Raw genomic sequence first — 20,923 nt, 5'->3', positions numbered from 1 at the left:
TGGTATGTTTCGAACGCAAGTGGAAATTGTTCCGCCTGAAGATTTCGAGATTCGATCGAAATTTGTAAAAGACGCTTTGAATTGTGATTGCCAATATGGCGGCTGGGGATCGACGAAATTGGCGCGCATTCGTAACCCTGTGAACTATTTACAGCGTAACTGCTACACGAAGATTTCAAAGTATCGACGTTCTATGTGTTTAGATTGTAAACTAAACGATAAGCTATGTTCTTTGCATCGATCTCTGATTGTTAAATAATAATAAATAAAGAGCCGAACAGTCGCCTCGAAGGTTTCTGCGACTTCTCTAATTTACAGGTTAAATCAGCTCGACGGTTGAGCAAGGCGAAGTTTGATTCGATTTCGTGTGCTCTCCCAGCAAACGAGAACAACAAGATTCGAATCTTGCTCGCCTTTTGTTGATACGATCAAACGGAAACATCAAGTACAAACAATTGTTACGGGCTTCTATAGATATAGTACATACCTGTACGCCTGCTCCCTGCTGAACTTCCGTGCGGTTCGTTTGACACTGACACCGGATTTGCAATACAAATTAACGAAGTATGTTAATCGCTACACTCGTACAACAACAGTCTAAACTTTGAGCAAATAGAGAACATTGAACGTAACGATGGGACACTCGCGACGCGTAATGCGTAATATGTAATTCAAAATACGCAGCGGCCGACTAAATGAACCGGAAGTACGCGCAGCTTCGGTATCGCCATCTGAAAAAAAACTTACGAAATCAAATCAATGTCCGTTATGTCGTAAATCGAATTTCCACTAATTAACAATCTAGCGAATCGATGGTTTGACTATTTAAACTTTGAATTTAATTGTTTCAATTTTGACTGCGTCGTATTCTTAATCCTAATTAAACTAGTAAACAGAAAACTGAGAGATTAGGTTCATCTCGAAAAAAATGCACAATTTGGGAAGAGAAGAACGATTATTCGAGCCGTGCACCTAGTATTTATAATTAGTGACAATCGGTAACTATAAAAACGAACCGCGAGGCTCGAATAACCGTATCTCCTCTACCCAAATCGTCCATTTTTGTGTTCGTACTAATTGAATCATTTCAAGGCGTCTTTGTTTACCTGATCGTGCGTCGTGCCGGTATTCCTGCCGCAACCAAGATCACTGAATATGCAAATGTAAGATCAAAATGGATATGTGCACGTCGCGTCGATAACGACGATCCACATACGTCTCGATCACCTTTCATTCAGACTTCTTACTTCGATAGCTGTGGGATGGCGCTACACCGTTCGTTTAACGATCGTTTGCTACACGTTACATAGTTTCTGCTACACACATGGTACGCATGCTGCACGGTGGCGGTAAACAGGATAGATCGCAATTGATTCATCGGTGTTTTACTGGTCATTATACATTGATTTGTCGCGGTAAGATGGAATCGGAAGAAACAAGCAGGCCCGAGTGTGTCGGCGACTCGTTAGATTTCTCGAAGTACGCATTCGGCAAATTTCAAGAAACCACCAATTGGGTAGAATGCGAATCGAGAAGTTATCCGAATCGAACGTATTTTTTTAACTTGAGGTCACTTTGTTCCACTTGGACGAGACCGGTGTCGCGTCATATCAAGCTTCAACGTTTTCCCAATGTTGTAAGTAAACATTCTATACATACTTTTTAATCTAAATATTTTGTATTTATACTCGTGGTGTCGTCGTGACCTCGTGGCGACGATCGTCTGTCAAATAAAAAAACACAAACCAAGCATAATAAAGTGAACACAATGTATTATAGTCTCATGTCAGTAGGTATGTATTGCTTCGTTTGTTCTATTATTTGTGGACCGAAACACACTAGCGTATATACAGTGTATATGTACACGAAACACGATAGGATTTCAGCGAGCCTGAAACTGTCCGCTAATATGTTTCGGTCCTAAGCCTGTAGCAAGGCGATAATAATTTTGAATGCACGCGTGCATTGTACATTACTTACGGAACTGTATTTCTGCAGAAATTACAAAATCAGATTGTCACAGACGACATAGACAACCAACCTATTATGATCGTATCATCGGAAAGCGAAGATGACGGGAAATCGAACTTTCGGAAATCGAAGAAAGAGATTTTTGCTTGGCTGTATCACGGTGTTGATATACACGATCGGATCAACGACGATCAAACTAATTGTACAAACAGTTTGGTCCCAGATACCATGAACGAACAAGATACACTTTTGGCCAATGAATCAGCATTCTATGAAATTGGGTATCATTTCGTAGCGAGCAACGACTGCGACAAAATTCAAATATCCAAAGCTGCACTGGAGGATGTCACAAACACGTTAGATTTCCTCGAAGTGAATTTTTCTACTTCGGACAATGCGATAGAGATCGTGGGAAACAATCGACAACCTACAGCAGAGGACAACAACGATGACTCTTCGATCGTCGAGAAATGCATCGCGTACTCCACCTCTTCGTCCGAAGGTTGCAGATCCAGGGAACTCGTTGAGAACTATTATGCTCCTCGCTTGCAAAAAATTAGAAGCAAACATTTGTTGAAAGAGAAGCGTGGAACCAAAAGAAAAGGAGGGGTATCGCAGGTGAAACGGATCCGAAAGAAACCAAGGAAAATCGTTTCCGGAATGTGCGGCACGACAACGATTAATCGCGACCCTTTCGAACTGAATATGCCGCCTGACGTTACGGTGACGAATCTTAGCGACAGCAGCACAAGTACCTTCATATGTCGGAACGCGACACCCTCTGTTCCCGCTAAAACTCGGTTTCCCGACATCGTTATAGGCGAGGTCAACCTTTCGAGCGACTCGAGCTCTTCCTCCAGCTGCACTTCTTGCAGTTCGTGCTCTACGTCTTCCGATTCGAGCGAAACTACGAGCGAATCTACGAGCGGTATTGTCTCGAAAACCATCGAGAGATGAAAAATCTAATTGTCCTTCTATTTTAGAGAGAATAGTTGGAAAGAACATGATTATATTTTAATACAAAAACAACTTTGTACCTACTAAAAATCGTTTGATTAGCAGAAATTCCCATTGCGAAACGAAGAAATGTCAAAATGGCAGTAAAGCAACTGGCGCGGCTTCGAGCAACGTTTCTGCGCGAAAACGAAGTTTCGCGAAACCAGTTCCTTTGATTTTTCCTGAAACCGACTCGTTTAAATAAATGCTGCGGATCATTCGTCGATGAAAGACGAATGGGGCAGACGAAAATCATCCTTTGCCTGTGCAGAGCACGTGCTGCGCCGCTCAAAGGCATTATTGGTACTTTGCAGGCAAGCTCAGTAAGGTAGGAGTGCCAGAGCGGAGGGCATTCAGCGAATACAGGTGCAACGGTGCGCCTTAAAGCCAAGTTTCCACGCATCTAACCGTTCTTCGATTCCATAAACCGTAAGAGAACTAAACTCGTTCACGATTACTCGAAAACTTGACGAGCTCTTATGTGGGTCACAGGACAATAGTCAGTCCTTCCCATTGTTCCGTGCAAGCTGTTGGCTCCGTGTGTTTTTCTATTTTCAAAACAGGGGTGGATCGAATTAGGAAAATGATAAACCATTTTTCGTAGGGTCCAGAATACTTTCGTAGTTTCTACGATGGTCGCCGTTGGGTACTCTATCCGCTGACGAAGGTAACAAGAAGGGGGGTCTGCGTAGGCAGGTTTCTGCATTTCGATTTCCTTCTGGCGCGATGCAGCGAGATTCCGGCAAAAATCACGGCCGGTTTTCAGCTCGGCATATGGCAGACGTTACCTCGGGACGCGCAGCCGGTGCACCGTACCGCGTGACTATTATTCGCGTCGCCATTAACGAATCACACGGTGCTCAAAGCGTAACGGCCACGGACGGAGGACGAAGCCGGAACTACCGTCAGGAATTTGTCTTCGTCGTCTCCCCGGCTACCCCGTTCGAGGCTGCTTCGTCTCTAGGGACCAAGACCGGCGCATTGAACGGTTCCACGTAACTGCATCGTATGTGGCATCGGCACAATTAATCGCGCGTGCGATCTTTTATTGTCGTTAAGGACGTTGGCTTAAAGGCTTATAACGCGACGCGTTCGTAGCACTTCCATTCGCTGGCCGAAGCGTGCCCGAGGATCAAGGATGCGGAACGGGCCAGCAGACGGTGAACTCGCCGTATCGTCTACCGATAAACCATCGGGACATAATCGATTGGCAAAGGTCAGGGTGTGCTTCGAACACTGGTCCTGCCGGCCTTTCGACCGAGATCTTCTTCAAACCGAATGCTTCCTACCGGGTTGCTGATCAAGCTCTTTCCCGCTCGGTGGGGCCTTCAGCTATGCAGACTGCGGACAGATTGTTCTTTTACTTCTGTAATTATTTTCTGGTTCTTGGTATCGATAACAAAACTGTATTTGCTTGTTACAAAGTAGGCAAGGGCATGTTCCGAAGGTTGGAGATTACTCGAAGAGCCTTAAATCCCCGTCATTGGCTACGTAATTTGTCAGCGTATAACGACTCGGAGGGGTAACCGAGACACGGCTGGGTAGTAGATAGAGATCGACGCGCTGGCCGTGAACTTTGCACCGTGAGAAGACTTTTCTTCGCTTAACAAGTCGCGCATCGAAGTTCCCGCGCCTCCAGACAATGAATCGTTCCTTCCATGCGGTGAATAACCATAGCCGTTTCCAGGATTCATAATGAGAAGGGAAGCCCCATGGTTTCGCGATCTTCTATTCTACGGGATCTACGGCAGGGCCTTCCCATAGGGTTCCGAACAACAAGTACACCATAGTTTATCTTTCTGACTCGTCGATTTCTTTTCAAAGCCTTTGTTTTTCGGTGCTACCTTCGAGTAATATATCAGGAATTTTATAATATTGAAAAATCAGCTAGAAAATAGAGAATGTGATCATTCGTTTCGATGATCGATATCGAGTAATTAAAAATATGGTATACTTTCTTGTTACGGGACATTATCACATCTATGTAAACGATATCTTGGATATATTTAAATTTAAAAAATTATTACTAACAGAAGTTGCCAAATTATGAGAAAAATATAACTAGGTAATAATTTTAATCTTCTTGAAGGTATCTTCACTTCGTTATTGTGGTCAACCTGCGTTCATGATAACGGCAACTTCACGGTAGCTTATTGTATACACGTGATATACAACCTAACCTCGACTTTTTAAAGCTACACTATGGGTCGCCGTAAAAAGGTTTGTATTCGCCTAAAGTTTAAATGAATTCGAATCTTTTAAGTATGGCTAGGATTAAGACTAATGAATATAAACAAACATTACACAGGGTCGATGTGTAAAAAAAAATAAACATATTAATCTGGAAGAAAATCCAGATTTGGTAAAGGCACCGCATTCGTTTGTTATTCATCGCGGTTTACCCGGAGAGAACATAGTGGAGCTCACTCGGGATTTCCGTAAAATTATGGAGCCATTTACAGCTGCATCGTTAAAAGAAAGGAAGCGAAACACTATCAAAGACTTTTTGTCTGTTTCGAGCCTGCTTCATGTTACGCACATGTGTATTTTCACGAGAGCAGAACAAGGAATGTATTTTAAACTATGCAGGTATAAACACTATTTGTATCGATTATACGAAATACTGTAGCACGGCTAATGGATAAACTATGTTACAGATTACCAAGAGGACCGACTCTATCGTTTAAAGTACACAGCTTCTCTCTAGCACGCGATGTGGTATCTGTGTTGAAAAAACAAATGGTCTTCGAAGAACTTTTCAAAAGTTCTCCGCTAGTAGTATTAAACAATTTTAGTGGAGAAGGTATGCAATTGAAGCTTATCGCTTCTATGTTTCAAAATATGTTCCCTACAATAAATTTAACTTCGGTAAGTCTAAGAAATTTATCTGAACCAAATTCGTTATTAAGGTAATATCTATTTTCAAATGTTTTAGGTAAATTTAAGTACAATTCGCAGATGTTTGTGCTTGAATTATAATCCAACATCGAAAACAATCGATCTCAGACATTACGCTATCAGAGTTGTGCCTGTTGGTCTATCGAAAGGTGTTAAGAAGATAGTACAAGCTAAGATACCAAATTTGTCCAAATGCAATGATTTTTCTGAGTTTTTGACAAAAGGAACCGTTTCCGAAAGCGAAGGTGAAGACGATCCTGCAGACCAGGTCACGCTACCGCAAACACTGTCTTCCCGTGGTAATCACGCGAGTAATACAAGTGCAATTAGATTGTCCGAGCTAGGTCCCAGATTAACGTTAGAGGTAGGTGATCTATTTTCGTCGACGATTGGCAGTTAGCGCTCGTACTGATAAAAATTGTTCTAGTTAATTAAAATTGAAGACGGACTTTTGGATGGTGAAGTACTTTTCCACGAATATGTTCACAAGTCGGAAGAAGAAAGATTGCTGATAAAGAAGAAACGAGAAGAAAGGAAGCAGTTGAAAGACAAGAGGAAAAAGATTCAAGAACAAAACAAAAGACGAAAAGATAAAGAGAAGCAAGAACACAAAGAGAAATCGCTAAAAGGAATACAGAAGAAGAAAGAAAGTGAAATATTATTGCAGAAGCTTGCAAAGGAACCGGTTGAAGAGAACACGGTGGAAGAGGACGATGATGCTCAGTACTATCGCGATGAAGTAGGAGAAGAACCAGATAAAGGTGATTGTTTGACATTGTGGCTTTCGATTAATCGAATTAACCAAGCTTATTAATAAACTCGCTTTTTCTTGTAGATCTCTTTCAGAAAAAAGTTGGCGAGAAGAGGCCGAAAAAATTCGCACCTAAATATAAAACGAAAAAAGCAAAGCCTAACGAATCGTGAGTTACTTTAACGCTTTCACGTCAATTACATGAAATAATTTTGTACATTACATAGCAATATACTGAGTAAAATATTTTTTAATAACAATAATTTTATACACTACGTCTATAAAAACTATACCAATTTTATTTATCACATATTGACTAGTGCACTGTATAATTTTTAAAATAAATTATGTTTGCTCGCGCGTTGCGTGGCTGATACATTTTTTATTATGTTCCATTACAGATGTTTCATTTTCATTTGAATTTGAACCTCCTGTCATCTGATTGGTTGCTTCGGGCATAGATTTTCTATGAATGAGGTAGGCAAACACGCAAAGAGATTAGGCAAATACGCAAGTGCCATCTATAGAATAACATATAACATAATAGCCATTGTGCAGTCACCTTAATATTTCGTAAATGTCAACCCACCTTTTTATTTTTAAATTCCGAAAAAGATCAATCTCCGATGCGCATATTCATATTGGCGACCCGCGTTCACTATCAGTAAGTCAAACGATCTTTAATTATTTTCTTCATCGCTACATTAATTTTGATAAAGTGTCAGTGATTGATTTCGACAGAGCAATCATTTATTTTCGTCATAAATTAAGTTGAAAAATAAAGGTTGGCTACACGTAGCAAATTACTCTTTAAGTTTTAGCACAAGCTAAAAGAAACATCGATTTAAATTTATTAGAATTATTTTCAGGGAATCAATCACAAAATAATTTGAAATTTGGTAGTCGGTATTTAGTATTGGTTACACATTATACTGACAATTCGATCACTCCAGATTCGGAACATGATAGATCAGTCATTCGGTTGTCGCGCGGACTCGATTGTGCGCTTGTGTACGTGGTTCGCCAATCGCCAATAACGTAATTGACCGTACCATAACACATCTGTTTCCATCTGGTGGCCTGATCTCGACTCCTCATCCGATACACCTAAAATTTCCGAATTAGAAAGTGTAACATAATGACACCTTTACAATTGGTTGTTTAACGTTTCCCGACAGGTACACAGAAGATAAAGACAAGAGGAAAGCTTTTTAACCTAATTTATTATACCGAATCTCGTCCCCAGTTCTCGATGACTGTATGTACGTGTAGTTCTTGTTCGGCGAATTCAGAGCAAAGTGTATCTCGACAACTGTCATTGCGATCGACAAACAAGAAAGTCCCACGATCGAAGCATTTGTTTCTATGACACATATTTCGTGGGAATCAGTGAATAAGTCAAAACTTCTGTTTGCATTGATGAAAGTACTCCATTCGATCCGTAACTGGTATGTATCTTTGTTACAGTTTTTTCACGATTCGATAACACGTTTAGACACACGAGCACTCGTGATAATTTTGTTTCACCGTTGTTAGCTGATGATCGCGTGCTCCATATTAACGAACAATAGCGCGAATCAGAAGTATCAATTGTCGATTCCATTGTTAACATCCAATAGTTTATTCTCGTGTATTTTTCTTATTTGTTGGATAACGATAGATAGACAAATAGGACTTACTTTTACACGATAATAGTTAAAACGTCCATGTTTCAAAACGTTTATTTATACCCTCATCTATTCTGTATTTTTATTTTACAGGAGAAAATGGAGGCAGTCGACACAAAGGAACCGGCAGAAGATAATTACCAACTCGGTGAAATAAATACAGGTATTCGAATGTCCTTCGAACGTCACGATCTTAAGGCTGTTTAATTTCTATAAAAATATTCATGTTTCAGGACAAATAAACAGGACAACCATAGCAAGCGAAGAAGCATTATCGACAAAAATTAGGTGAGTGCCTTTCTGCTATTGGCATTTATACACTGAAACAGAATCGAAAAATTCAAAGCTGAACGACTGGCTTCAAAGCTTTGCTTTATACTTCTTAGGTAATCCAAGGTCTAAGCAATCTATTACATACAGTAATCGGCAAGAATGTAACAATAGGTAGTATCTACATACATCATTTTATCTGCAAATGGACAGGCGATCGGGTATTAAATTTAAATGTTTATATACACTGGGTATCTCACGGATACGGCAATCTAGATTTACATTATTATCATTATTATTCTTCTTATTATTATTAACGATTTTTTAACAATATTCAAATTAAGATATTTGGAGTATAGTAATTAGATGATTCGAGCAACCGAGCCACCCCGTATGTACATATGCGTACAAAGTATCGCCGGTATTGCTATCGTTTATCGGTAATTACAGCGCTATCGGAAAACAGCGAAGGTCGGATGGCTTTTTCCGAAGAATTTGAACTCACCGTTTCTACATATTGTAAGTTGGAACGTTTCCGACTTCGCCTAGTAAACGAGGATATTTGTTATCGAAAGCGCAACCGGAGCTGCCTACCGAAGAATGGTGTTTATTAATTAACACGGTCGCGTTAACACTTGCGTGCAACAGCGGAGACATCGCACTCGAATCGAACGGAACAAGAGCGCGTAAATATATATTCGATTCGAATCGAATGCAGGACAGAAATTCTCGTTCGTTCTCGTGTTTTGAAAATCGTGCGCCCACGCTCGTCGACACACGTCGTCGCACCGGGAGAAGAACGTGGAGAACAGAGGAACGTTATCGGTCGATCAATCGGCATTTCAAACAACGGCCGTATTTACTAATCAAACAAATGGGAGCTAGATCGACTTCCGAAATACGACCTTCCTATTGATCGTTGGTGCCGGGCGACTGTGCTCCCTCAAATTCTTATTGAAGCGCAGTGCGCACGGTTCGCGCGATTTTCTATCCTGTTCGTTTTTTATCTTGTGTCGTAATACAGTTGCTCGTGATAGCGTAAACACTCGTTTTCGCGTTTATGCCATCGGCATTTTCGCCGTGTCGATCACTCGACGTTTGTAAATCGCGGACGTTCCACCGAAGAACAAGATGATATTTTCGACTTTCTATAAAACATATTTTAACCGGTCGTAAATGCGTCGAGTTGCTTTTTGATGCACTTTCCGAGATACGTTCGCGATTGTAAACGAAAACACGTAGCGCGCGTTCAGATCTCCGAAAACTATGTACGCGAAACCGGTTCGCAAGATGCAGCAATTCTACTCCGCTTGGAAGTACAAACTGCTGACTCCTACACGAAACTTCGGGTAAGTTCATTTCCGAAAAAGCTTTTGTTCACGACGACGAGCCGTCGAAGCGTTTCCACGAAAATCCTGTCTCGTTTATTGCTCTATACGTGTACACGTATGCATACATGCACGTGTAACACGCTTAACTGGAGCAGTCCTTTCTCCCTCGTCTACGCGTACCGTTCGAAAGCGTTCTCTTCGGTGTAACTAGTCCCGAGGAGACCGATTTCCGCGACCAGTTGCCACTGGTTCAACGTGTCGCGGGTTCCGTTTTGCTCTTTCGAGTCTCCTTGTGCCACGAATTATTCCATGGTCGTGCCTTCGAACAATTATAGTGCCTTACACAAGACGGAGGAAGAGGAGATTCCGTCGAGTCATGATACCGGTTAACGGCAGTTTCTCGTAACGATGTGTTCGTCGATTGCCGAAAAATATGGTTTCACATGGATATACCGCTATATATAGATCGCGAGAATCAACAGGTTGTTGAACTTTTACAGAGAAAGACCGGCATTCGTGATAGACATCTTTCGAATAGACCCTTCGATTTCCGAGGGAGAACAATGGGAAACAAAAATTTGCCACGTCGCGCGTCTCAGAGATACGAAAGAATAGAGTAAACAAAGCCAGCCTCTGTCGAGTTTATTGAAACACCAGCAGGAAAGTTGACTCCGTTTCGGAGGTCCGATAAGGAGGACTCGATCCACGAAGTTTGCGTGTCGCGCGTTTGCACAGTGGTACTGTCCCCCGTTCTCTTCGCGACATTGATCTCGTCGAGATAACGAGCCGATGTCGAAGAACTCTGCCCGTGAAATTTTATCCGACGATGGATCGAACTAAGATCACGAACTACGTTCTGCCGATCGTGCACCGTGCGAGATCCGCGGGTCGAAATCTGCTAAATATTCGCGGAGGAGCCTCTTCTTGGCCGCGGACTCGCAGCAACATCGATTACGAGGGCCGCAGAAAACTGATCGGGTTAGTGTTCATCCCCTAAACTGCGAAAAAGGTGTCTAGAAAGACCTTCGATCCGAGAACTTCGGTCGGAAGAAAACCACGCGTCTCCAATGAAAGTGCCGAGGGTAGAAAGTGTGACCATTCGTTGAATCTTCATTTCTCTTTTCGCCGTACGGTGTATCACGGACAGGTGTCCCCGTTTCCTCGAAGATTCAAGGGCAAGATCGAGCGTACGCGCACTCGACTGTAGTAGGATCGCTGAAATAGCTCGAGGTTCCACGAACGACCAATTGAAAGATTGGAATTCCGTAATATTTCCGTAGCGAAAGTGTGTTCCCGAGCGTGGAGAATCCAGATTAGACTAGATCGATTCAAAAAGAGAGCTGTGCGCGAGACCGGCGAGCGTTCTCGCGTATCGCCAGACGAAATGTTCGAGTTTCGTGTGCTATCGAATCGGTGCGCAAGAAAAGCAGCCGAACCGGCCGCTAACCGATAGACGATTACAGGAACTATCAGTCTGCCGCCGATATCAATTCGAGCACACGGTTCGCGTCGCGTCACGATCGCCCCTCTTCGCCGATCGCGGGACCCGCTATCGATTCGCTTTTCGAAATATCTTCGATCGTCACGGCTCCATTTACGTATCCGTGCATCGCCGGAGCTTTTTTCACCTGGTTACGTGCCCGATAACGAGGCTAACAAGCCCCCTGCGACCTGCGACGCGTCATCTTCGTCGTTATCGTTATCAATTACGTCAGCAGAAAGATCGTCGACGACTTCCTAGACGCCTGGCGGTGGTCCACGATGTACGATCTCTCGTGATCCACGGTTTCCACGATCTCGCGAGTCTTCGCGCGACTATCGCGTCCGAAATACCTCCCCCGTCGAAGGCACCCCTCTTCTTGCCGTCTTCCCGACGCGACGCGGGCGCGCGAAAGCCTGGCAACGGGACTCGATTTAAGGGTGTCGGATAGTCGGTTGTGGTGCTCGTAGCCTAGATGATCGTCGGAACAGTGATTCATCCGTCGATTTCATAACTAGATCGAACTATTACGGATTTCGAAGCTTCGCTAGAATTTCTCTAGAATGTTCGACGACGATAGACAACCTTTTATAGACAAATGGTACGTGACAATGGATTTGTATGCAACTTTTCGACGCGGTTCGTTCTCTCGATTCATTTTGCAGCTTTTCTTTTTATCGTTGAACGTGGCGCGATCCTACTTGACCTCGAGTATTACGCGCTGCAGCTACTTATGTGCATCCAACATCTTCCTATTATGTTCTTCGAAAATATACATAGAACCACCGTGAATGCGCATAGCAGAATGTCGCCGTAATATCGAAAAAATAGAAATAGTACAGCATAGTGTAAGACGTAAGGCAAAGGATAATCTATGGATAATTCGTGCCTCGCGCATACCTTCGATTTTATTTCCTATACTTCGGAGCTCGGGGGATCTATCGCCGCCGTGAACGTACCAGTGCTTCGACAATTATTGTCCTCGGCAGCTAATGCCGCAATAACGCGTAGTTAACGTCGAATCGACGAATCGTGAAAAATTCTATAGACCCATAAAACGACGATAAGCCGTTTTACAACGATCGCGACATCGGCAACGAATGCATACGTTATATAAGCACGATAAATTCAAAAACATTTTCCCCGCGCGATAAGGCCGGGTGAGCGGATGGTTTTTATGCTAACGGGAAACGGAGCGGAAGAAACAAGTAGCGTTGCACGCGCGGTCATAATCTCGGTAGTTTGTTTAACTGGCCGTCTAGGTCGCGCGCGCCCGATCGCATTTTCAAGTTTTGAACAGATAACGCGAATTTATAGCAAAACCAACGTTCGAGTCGACGAAAGATCGAGCGTACGCGTTTCCTCGATCGTTCTCTCTCGTTCTCGAGCATCGTCCCGTCTAGGTCACCTAATCGTTCGTCCGATAACGATTTTAATAATTTTTTGTTACAAACGACCGACCCGATTATCGATGTTCATTGTTCAGGGATGACGACGACGAGGACGCCGGATTCGAGGGCACGACGCATTTGGTCCGCGTGCCCCGCTCCCACGGAGCCGCGGATTCCTCGAATACCGCCACGGTCAGGATTAATATCGAGGGCATGCGATGTCAGAGCTGCGTGAGGAACATCGAGGCAACGGTAGGCGGCAGACCCGAGGTCCTGAAAATAAGGGTGGTGCTGGGGGAGAAGGCCGGGTACATCGATTACAAGCCCGACGAGATCACTGCCGCCGACCTGGTCCAAGCTGTAGAGGATATGGGGTTCGTTGCATCCCTCGGCAACGATCGGACCAACCCTTTGGACCAGTCCAAAGCTGACAACGAGCCGGAACCTTCGGTCAACGTGTGCAACATACACGTCGATGGCATGACTTGTATGTCCTGCGTGAAGACCATCACGAGTAAGTCGCAGCTTCCTGAAACACAATGCTTTCTTTAACATAACCCGATACACTTCGTGCCTGTGTTTTCATTCGTTCCCCTTGTCGTTTTCTAGGCGTCTTGTCGGAACAGCCCGGGATAAGCGAAGTGAACGTCAGTTTGGAGAACAAAGAAGCAAAGGTGGTCTACAATGGGAAGGATCTAACAGCGGAGAAAATAGCGGAGAGAATAGAACAAATGGGCTTCGACGCATTCGTGAAGGAGGTGAACGGCAAGATTCACGCCACGGCGACGGACGCAACGTCGAAGAACAATAACGTGGCGAACGGAGATGTTCCGCCGGTAATGAACGGTGCCGGAGACATAAAAGTTCAGCCGCAACTGGCGAAATGTTGTCTGCACATAACGGTAAATATTCGACGCGCCAGATTCGTATTATGTCATGGGAACATGTCCGGGTTACGCGAGCCGACTTTGACGAGGTTTGCGCGGGGATGGGCTCAAAAGTACTCTTTGTTACCTCGAATTCACGGGTGTTATCGTTACATCGTTGATCTGCGTGCTTGCCTTGACGCCGTGTGTCGATTCGTTTTCCAAAGGGAATGACCTGCGCTTCCTGTGTTGCTGCCATAGAGAAACACTGTAAAAAATTGTACGGCGTAAACAGCATCTTGGTGGCTTTGTTGGCTGCCAAGGCAGAGGTCGCGTTCGACCCGGAGAAAATAAGGGCGGTGGATATTGCCTCCAGCATATCCGAGTTGGGCTTCCCTACAACCTTGATCGAGGAACCGGGATCTGGCGAGGGAGAGATCGAATTGAACGTGAGTTTTTTTGGTTGATTTCATGGGACACCGAGCTATTCTATGGAATGTGTGTTGTACCGTTCGTCGATTAGATTGCAGGCATGACCTGTGCATCTTGCGTGAATAAAATAGAATCGACTGTAAAGAAACTGCCAGGCGTTCGTTCGGCTGCAGTTGCGTTGTCGACGCAACGTGGCAAGTTCAAGTACGACGCGGATAAAACTGGTCTCAGGGATATCATCGAATGCATCAACCAGATAGGTTTCACAGCGACTGTAATTAGTAATAGAGATAAAGAGAACAGAGACTATTTGAACCACAGGTGAGCTCCGCGATCGGGACCACCCGTTCCTGCACGGTGCTTCCATTTCACATGTTTCTCTACGTGTTTCATGTTTTTACGCAGAGAAGAGATAAACAAGTGGAGGTCTGCTTTCCTGGTATCTTTAATATTCGGCATACCGTGCATGTTGGCCATGACGTACTTTATGGTGGTCATGTCTGTCGGCGAGAAGACGCACGAGGACATGTGCTGCGTGGTGCCGGGTCTTTCGTGGGAGAATTTGATTCTTTTTATATTTTCTACTCCGGTCCAGGTAATCGTCGATAATCTTCGAAAGAACGGCGAAATATTCTTTATCCGTCAACTAATAATATTTGCAGTTTTTCGGAGGCTGGCACTTCTACGTCCAAGCCTACAAAGTTCTGAAGCACGGTACGACGAACATGGATGTTCTAATTTCTATGACCACCACGATATCCTACCTGTATTCGGTCGCCGTTCTCGCCGCTGCGATGATCATGCAAGAGCACGTTAGTCCTCAAACGTTTTTCGACACTCCTCCGATGTTGTTGGTCTTCATCAGTTTAGGAAGATGGTTGGAACACGTCGCGAAGGTACTTTACGAGCAACGTATAGCTGTCACGTTATAACGAACAAATTTCTAACAAAGATACTGTCGTTGCAGGGCAAAACATCCGAGGCATTGTCAAAGTTGTTGTCCTTGAAAGCAACGGATGCGGTGCTGGTTACCATAGGTCCGAACAACGAAATACTGTCGGAGCGTGTAATTAGCGTAGATCTGGTGCAGCGCGGAGACGTGTTGAAAGTAGTTCAAGGTGCCAAAGTCCCCGTCGACGGTCGAGTTCTCACGGGACACTCGACTTGCGACGAAAGTCTGATCACCGGGGAAAGCATGCCGGTGCCGAAGAAGAAGGGCTCGGTGGTGATCGGTGGATCGATCAATCAAAATGGACCCTTGTTGGTCACCGCAACGCACACCGGCGAGCACACGACGCTCGCACAAATCGTCCGTCTGGTCGAAGAGGCGCAAACCAATAAAGCGCCTATCCAGCACTTGGCCGATAAGATTGCGGGCTACTTCATACCCATGGTTATCGCCGTCTCCATAGTGACTCTAATTATTTGGATAATAGTAGGACATGTAAATATAGAGAAATTGCCGATATCGCACAACGATCACATCAACAAGCACGGCATGAACAGGGAAGAGATCATATTCCAGTACGCTTTTCGAAGCGCCCTATCCGTGTTGGCGATCGCCTGTCCGTGTGCGTTAGGTTTGGCCACACCGACCGCCGTTATGGTCGGCACCGGGGTCGGAGCTCTCAACGGCATACTGATCAAGGGTGCCGAGGCTTTGGAGAACGCGCACAAAATCAAATGTATTGTCTTCGATAAAACCGGCACAATTACGCACGGCATGCCGATGGTAACGAAAATAGGTCTGTTCGTGGACGAGAAAGACTGTTCGCTGGCGAAATTCCTAGTTATCGTTTGCACAGCCGAGACTAACAGCGAGCATCCGATCGCATCCGGTAAGCTCTCTTCGAGTAGACGTCTTTCTTTGTGTTTACACCAATTTTCCGCTACATTTTTGTTGCTCTTTTTCCAGCAATTGTCCGTTTCGTAAAAGATACGATCGGTTCCGAATCGACTGGACAGTGTTCAAACTTTCAAACGGTTGCCGGTTGCGGCCTCAAATGCAAGGTATCCCACATTTCGAACACGTTGTCCGAAGCTATCAAATCCGAGCAAATCGTCAACTATGTAAACCATACGAAAAAATTGTCTTCCGGATCGTACAATTTGAATAGCGTGCCGATCGACGTCGTGTCGATTTCGAGCACAACCCAAGAGAGACGGAACTTGAACTTGGAATTATTATTAAGCCCGGATTCGCACGGTGACCAAGCCGATAAGGAGGACCTGTACGAGATCTGCATCGGCAACAGAGAGTGGATGCGGCGAAACGGTGTGAATATACCACAGGAGGTAGAAACGCGGATGACTACCGAAGAAGAGTTAGGTCACACGGCAGTCTTGGCTGCAGTTAATAATGTTTTAGTGGCCATGATTAGCGTGGCCGACACGGTCAAGCCGGAAGCCCATCTGGCGATTTACACGCTGAAGAAAATGGGCTTAGAGGTGATACTTTTGACCGGCGATAACAGGAAGACCGCTGCTTCTATCGCCAGACAGGTAAAGAATATTATAATCTTCGACGTTATACAAATCAGTAATTAAAATGCATGCACTCTTGAAATGTACAGGTTGGTATCACCAGAGTCTTCGCAGAGGTGTTACCTTCGCATAAGGTAGCAAAAATTCAGCGACTGCAAGACCAAGGCTGGAGGGTTGCAATGGTAGGAGACGGTGTTAACGATAGTCCAGCTCTTGCACAATCGGATGTTGGCATCGCAATAGCTTCTGGCACGGATGTTGCCGTAGAAGCTGCGGACGTGGTCCTCATGAGGGTAAGCTCGTAATGTATACACTTAGTAAGCCATTTTTTAATTAAAAAAAAAAGAATTGGTGTTTAATGAGAAATAATGTATTAAATTTCCTGCAGAACGATCTTTTGGATGTGATCGCATGCTTGGATCTATCGAGGAAAACGGTTTGTCGGATAAGATCGAACTTCTTGTTCGCCAGTGTTTACAATTTATTGGGGATTCCAATAGCAGCTGGGATTTTCAGTTCTATCGGATTCTTTTTACAACCGTGGATGTCTTCGGCAGCCATGGCTTTAAGTTCCGTGTCCGTTGTTGGAAATTCTTTATTGCTAAAATTGTAAGAATGCCGACCGAAGTAAACGTTTTCCAAACTATAAAAAAGATTGAAGATTGACTTTTTAACGTTTGTTTACCAGGTATCGTAAACCAACAAAGGCTACACTAGAAACTGCAGAATATTTGACAGCAATGCGGGCCCATTCCACTGCGAGAATGCTCGACCTCGATACAATTTCCCTTCATCGCGGTTTGGATGATTCAGTAATGCCAATTATGCACAGGTCTGCCTCGACATTGTCCAGGTATGCAAACACGACTACTATGCTTTCAAAGTATGTACGAAATTATAATAATCCCACTGCTTGACGGAGTTACAGCGAAACAATTGTAACACCAACGTTGTTATCCCTTTAATTGTAATTAATAATAAGGTGGCGGCTTTATTTGATCTTCCTTGCTTGTTTTTCTTTTTCATTTTTATTCTCGACAGTGTACCAATATACTAACAAAGACCGTTAAAATATCGTTCGTTGATATATATTGCTAATACAAATTTGTATATAAAAGCACTAGCTTGATCGTAATGTAATTAACAATAGAGATAGCATATTTCCTATTGCTATTGGAATTTAAAATGTCTTGGGTGCAAATAAAACTGGCTGTGAACTTAAAAAATCTGCCTCTGTCCAAACGATATCTGTAACACGTAACAGAATTTTAATAGAAGATCGAATGGAAAAATTTATTCGTGAAAGAGGTAATGCTTTGAACAATGTACAATTTTGAAAGAATTATAAGTAATTTCGAGAAAAGACTTGTACAACAATGTTTCTAAAATCTTAACGAATTGTATATACTTGTATTAAATGCAAATAGATACTGTGATGTTAAAAAAAAAAGACACGATTACTCTTAATTAGTATTGTACGTCTATCTTGATTATTGTACAAAGAGATTTTGTAAATAAATACTAATAATTTTTTAAATAGATACATTACGTGCTAGACATGTGACCCCATCCTGAAGATAAGCATCCGTTTTGGTTGTTGGTTTGTATATTATTCTGCATGTCTATACAACATTTATTTCTCATTACACACGTATGCGTGGATTTGAAATGTTGTGATATTTCATAATATTACAACGTTCGACGAAGATGTTACTTAGAAAACCGCAGTTAATCTCATGAGTAATTTTCCTTGTATAGATTTTCATTTTTATACTATTTTGAACAGCGTGCCCGCTTTAATTTGCTTTCAGCTAGTAGTATTGGTGTGTAAAATAGGCTGTGACTAATTCAGCTATCAATTTTATAGCTAATGCAATGCATGAGAGATGTATTACCTCTCATAACATTTGTAACAAGTATTCAATGTGAAGATATATCTTTTTATTATGCCAATGTCATGATCCGAGTACATTTTTGTGTATAAATACATCATGTGCATAGCTTAACGAAACGTATAGAAAATATGGTATAGTTGCACAATATTTAAATGTTTAAACTAAACTGTCTTTTATGGTTAACAAGGTAATACATATTTAATATTCATCTACCTGCGCTTTAATCGTTCCATACTAAGTGTAACCATTATTTTCTATAATAACACTTTCATTACAGACTGTTCAGAAGATCTAAAGATGACGTAGAGGGTCGACTTCTCGGTGACGATGTAGACGAAATTGATTTAGCAACGGATTTCTCTGGCTATTGCAAAAACCCAAAGGATCGTACAAACATAACTCCTCTATAACTCGTAAGATACGGTTTTTTAAATATTTAACTTATATATCCAAATTTTCTTTGGCAATAATTTATGGACTTACATTCTTACATATACGGAGTGAATTAATAAGAACCGTTTCCTAAAATAATTCATCTCCTTCTGATTGTACCAAGAAATATTTTAAACAAATTATGCTATATTTTGTCACATCAAGTGTAATATAATTTATTTGAAACGTTCCTTGCTAACATTACGGAGAAAAAAGTTATTTTCGATAGCAAATCTTGTTAATTCAACCTGTACCGTAATTTTTGCAAGCAAAAAGTGTTACAAAAATCGTGAATGATACCTTTATACGGCAAAATGATTCATCACTTTTATATGAGCTGCGACATTACTAGTATTGTGATACTTTGTCTTTTGTTATTGAAAAAGACATTTCTTATAATTTTCTAGATTTCACTATACTTTTTGTACTTAACGGAATTTACACTAAAACTGTAGTTATTATTTTATAAAAGTTGAAAGACTTTGTTATATTTAAATACAAAGGAAAGTATTTTAAACGATTGCTATACAAAGTAAAAAGTTTATGGGGGACCATGCTTTGGTTCAAATACATGTACAAGACTTGAAGTACACACGAAGTTTATTACAACATAACATACATTACTAAATATATTATATTATTGATTATTTCCAAGTAAAAATTATAGACTGACGAGTCTATTCAAATAATCACGATTGATTGTACTTTTTATTTTTCGTAAATATTTTTACCGTCAGAACATAATTCTTCATAAAAATTTTAATCGGCATTTTTATAAACAAAAACAAGTAGAGTATCTTTTACATGATCATGTTAGTTCGTTTTTTAAGAGCATAATATACATATATACATATATTTAATATATTGTTGAAGTTTCCTAGCAGAAAATATTAAACTTATGTATATACTTATATTTTTTGTGCCACATCTTTACCATAAAACTGTATATTTGTATAGTAAATATTTTATACATGCAAATACTATGATAAATTTACTTTAATTAATTTAATAACTTTCTATACCTTTACAAAACCTTCAAATAATAGATATAATATTAAAATGTCTTAAATATAATGCTTAACAACATTCGTGAATGACGAAAGAAATGATCCTTGTTCCTGTTGATAGTCATGATTAGTAGTAGCAGTATAGTCAGAATTTTCATTATTTATCAGAATATATGAATTTACATTTGGGCTGTATGTATACAAATTATTTTGTTCCGGAAGAATCTCAGAATTACTAGTTTTATTATCATTTCTATTTGTTAAAAACATGTTACCATTCCACTCTTTTGTGTCAAGATCATAATATATATTTGAATTCGATGGCTGATCAATAGGCTGTATATTATATTGTTGTGAATTTTCACTGATATTTTGAAAATTTTCATGTTGAACATTATATGGAAAATTGTTATTTTCATATTGGAAACTTTTGATATTGGAAACATTACTTGGAAAATGATTTCCTATGTCACACATTGCATCGATATGATTCTCTTCTTGCCTGTATACATTATCTATGAAATTCTGTTGATTTTCATTAACATTATTACAATACAAATTTTCATATGTATCTTTATTGTCACTATAGTGTAAATATTGTGTATCAAAACTATGTTTTAACTTGTTATCTAGAAAAACCGAAAACGATGGCAAATTTTCATTTACTTCAAAATGTCCATCCAACTTATATTTAATAAATAACATTTTTAACTCATCTCGTGTAAGTGTTGGATAGTGTGACAAATCTTGTAACATCAAATTCGACGATCCAAGTTGACATTCGTGTTCATCTTTGTTGTAGTTCAACGATAAATTGGAATTTTTAGAATTTTGCTGATATTCTATATTTTTGGATTTCTTCTCTAAAGCTGCATTGTGACGTTGCATCAATATCTTCCGTTTTTTACTTTTTACATTTTTTACTTTACTTTTGATCTGCAAATAAATCAGTTCGTTTTTCTGATCACTGTAACTCTGTATTAGTATTTAAGTATTTTCAAATATTTGTATATCTTACCAAGTTATTGCCATCTTTCAGGGTACTGCTAGCA

The 20,923-nt window shown here is 41.5% G+C and overlaps 4 protein-coding genes and 1 long non-coding RNA gene across 18 annotated transcripts in view; 3 read left to right on the top strand and 2 right to left on the bottom strand.

Moving 5' to 3' along the window:
• LOC117227528 (uncharacterized) overlaps positions 1–508 on the bottom strand; it is a 69,611-nt gene extending 69,103 nt beyond the window's left edge. For 5 of the 7 annotated variants that reach the window (XR_004492097.2, XR_004492098.2, XM_033482839.2 and 2 more), the window contains exon 1: positions 488–506. The gene's annotated coding sequence lies outside the window, so the exon portion shown is untranslated. Of the gene's footprint in view, positions 1–487 lie in introns of all 7 variants that reach the window. The other 2 variants (XM_033482840.2, XM_033482842.2) reach the window with 1 other exon arrangement.
• A 155-nt stretch (positions 509–663) lies between these two features.
• On the top strand, positions 664–4,207 carry LOC117227532 (uncharacterized). The gene is made up of 2 exons (XM_033482852.2): positions 664–1,636; positions 1,999–4,207. The coding sequence occupies exons 1-2, from the start codon at positions 1,325–1,327 to the stop codon at positions 2,926–2,928; spliced, it is 1,242 nt and encodes a 413-aa protein (XP_033338743.2). The 5' UTR covers positions 664–1,324; the 3' UTR covers positions 2,929–4,207.
• Positions 4,208–5,056: 849 nt separating this feature from the next.
• ppan (Brix domain-containing protein peter pan) lies at positions 5,057–7,011 on the top strand. The gene is made up of 6 exons (XM_033482851.2): positions 5,057–5,187; positions 5,276–5,556; positions 5,625–5,835; positions 5,903–6,229; positions 6,293–6,626; positions 6,701–7,011. The coding sequence occupies exons 1-6, from the start codon at positions 5,170–5,172 to the stop codon at positions 6,787–6,789; spliced, it is 1,260 nt and encodes a 419-aa protein (XP_033338742.1). The 5' UTR covers positions 5,057–5,169; the 3' UTR covers positions 6,790–7,011.
• Positions 6,894–7,965, bottom strand: LOC117227534 (uncharacterized). Of its 2 annotated transcripts, XR_013033469.1 has the most exons (4): positions 7,833–7,965; positions 7,554–7,723; positions 7,206–7,443; positions 6,894–7,137 (listed from the first exon to the last, which is right to left on the bottom strand). It is a non-coding gene; the product is annotated as an uncharacterized LOC117227534 (long non-coding RNA). The 2 variants fall into 2 exon arrangements; XR_004492099.2 differs by having other exon boundaries at positions 7,206–7,723.
• On the top strand, positions 7,929–20,586 carry ATP7 (copper-transporting ATPase 1). 7 transcript variants are annotated; one of them, XM_033482833.2, is made up of 15 exons: positions 7,929–8,064; positions 8,377–8,446; positions 8,517–8,571; positions 12,851–13,269; positions 13,365–13,657; positions 13,849–14,070; positions 14,145–14,374; positions 14,459–14,648; positions 14,716–14,949; positions 15,021–15,891; positions 15,969–16,555; positions 16,627–16,830; positions 16,926–17,146; positions 17,226–17,390; positions 18,710–20,586. In XM_033482833.2, exons 2-15 carry the CDS (start codon positions 8,383–8,385, stop codon positions 18,840–18,842), a joined length of 3,888 nt encoding a protein of 1,295 aa, XP_033338724.2. In that variant the 5' UTR covers positions 7,929–8,064; positions 8,377–8,382; the 3' UTR covers positions 18,843–20,586. The 7 variants fall into 7 exon arrangements, 5 of the variants coding, with proteins under 5 accessions (XP_033338724.2, XP_033338727.2, XP_033338729.2 ...); XR_013033467.1 differs by lacking the exons at positions 7,929–8,064; positions 8,377–8,446; positions 8,517–8,571 and adding exons at positions 10,560–10,862; positions 18,078–18,137; positions 18,405–18,619 and having other exon boundaries at positions 18,710–18,922; XR_013033466.1 differs by lacking the exons at positions 7,929–8,064; positions 8,377–8,446; positions 8,517–8,571 and adding exons at positions 10,560–10,862; positions 18,078–18,137; positions 18,349–18,619 and having other exon boundaries at positions 18,710–18,922.
• Positions 20,587–20,923: the final 337 nt, after the last annotated feature.

The sequence above is a fragment of the Megalopta genalis genome, chromosome 5 (genome assembly GCF_051020955.1).
Source record: "Megalopta genalis isolate 19385.01 chromosome 5, iyMegGena1_principal, whole genome shotgun sequence".
Classification (NCBI taxonomy): domain Eukaryota; kingdom Metazoa; phylum Arthropoda; class Insecta; order Hymenoptera; family Halictidae; genus Megalopta; species Megalopta genalis.
This window is presented reverse-complemented; position numbering and strand designations above follow the sequence as displayed.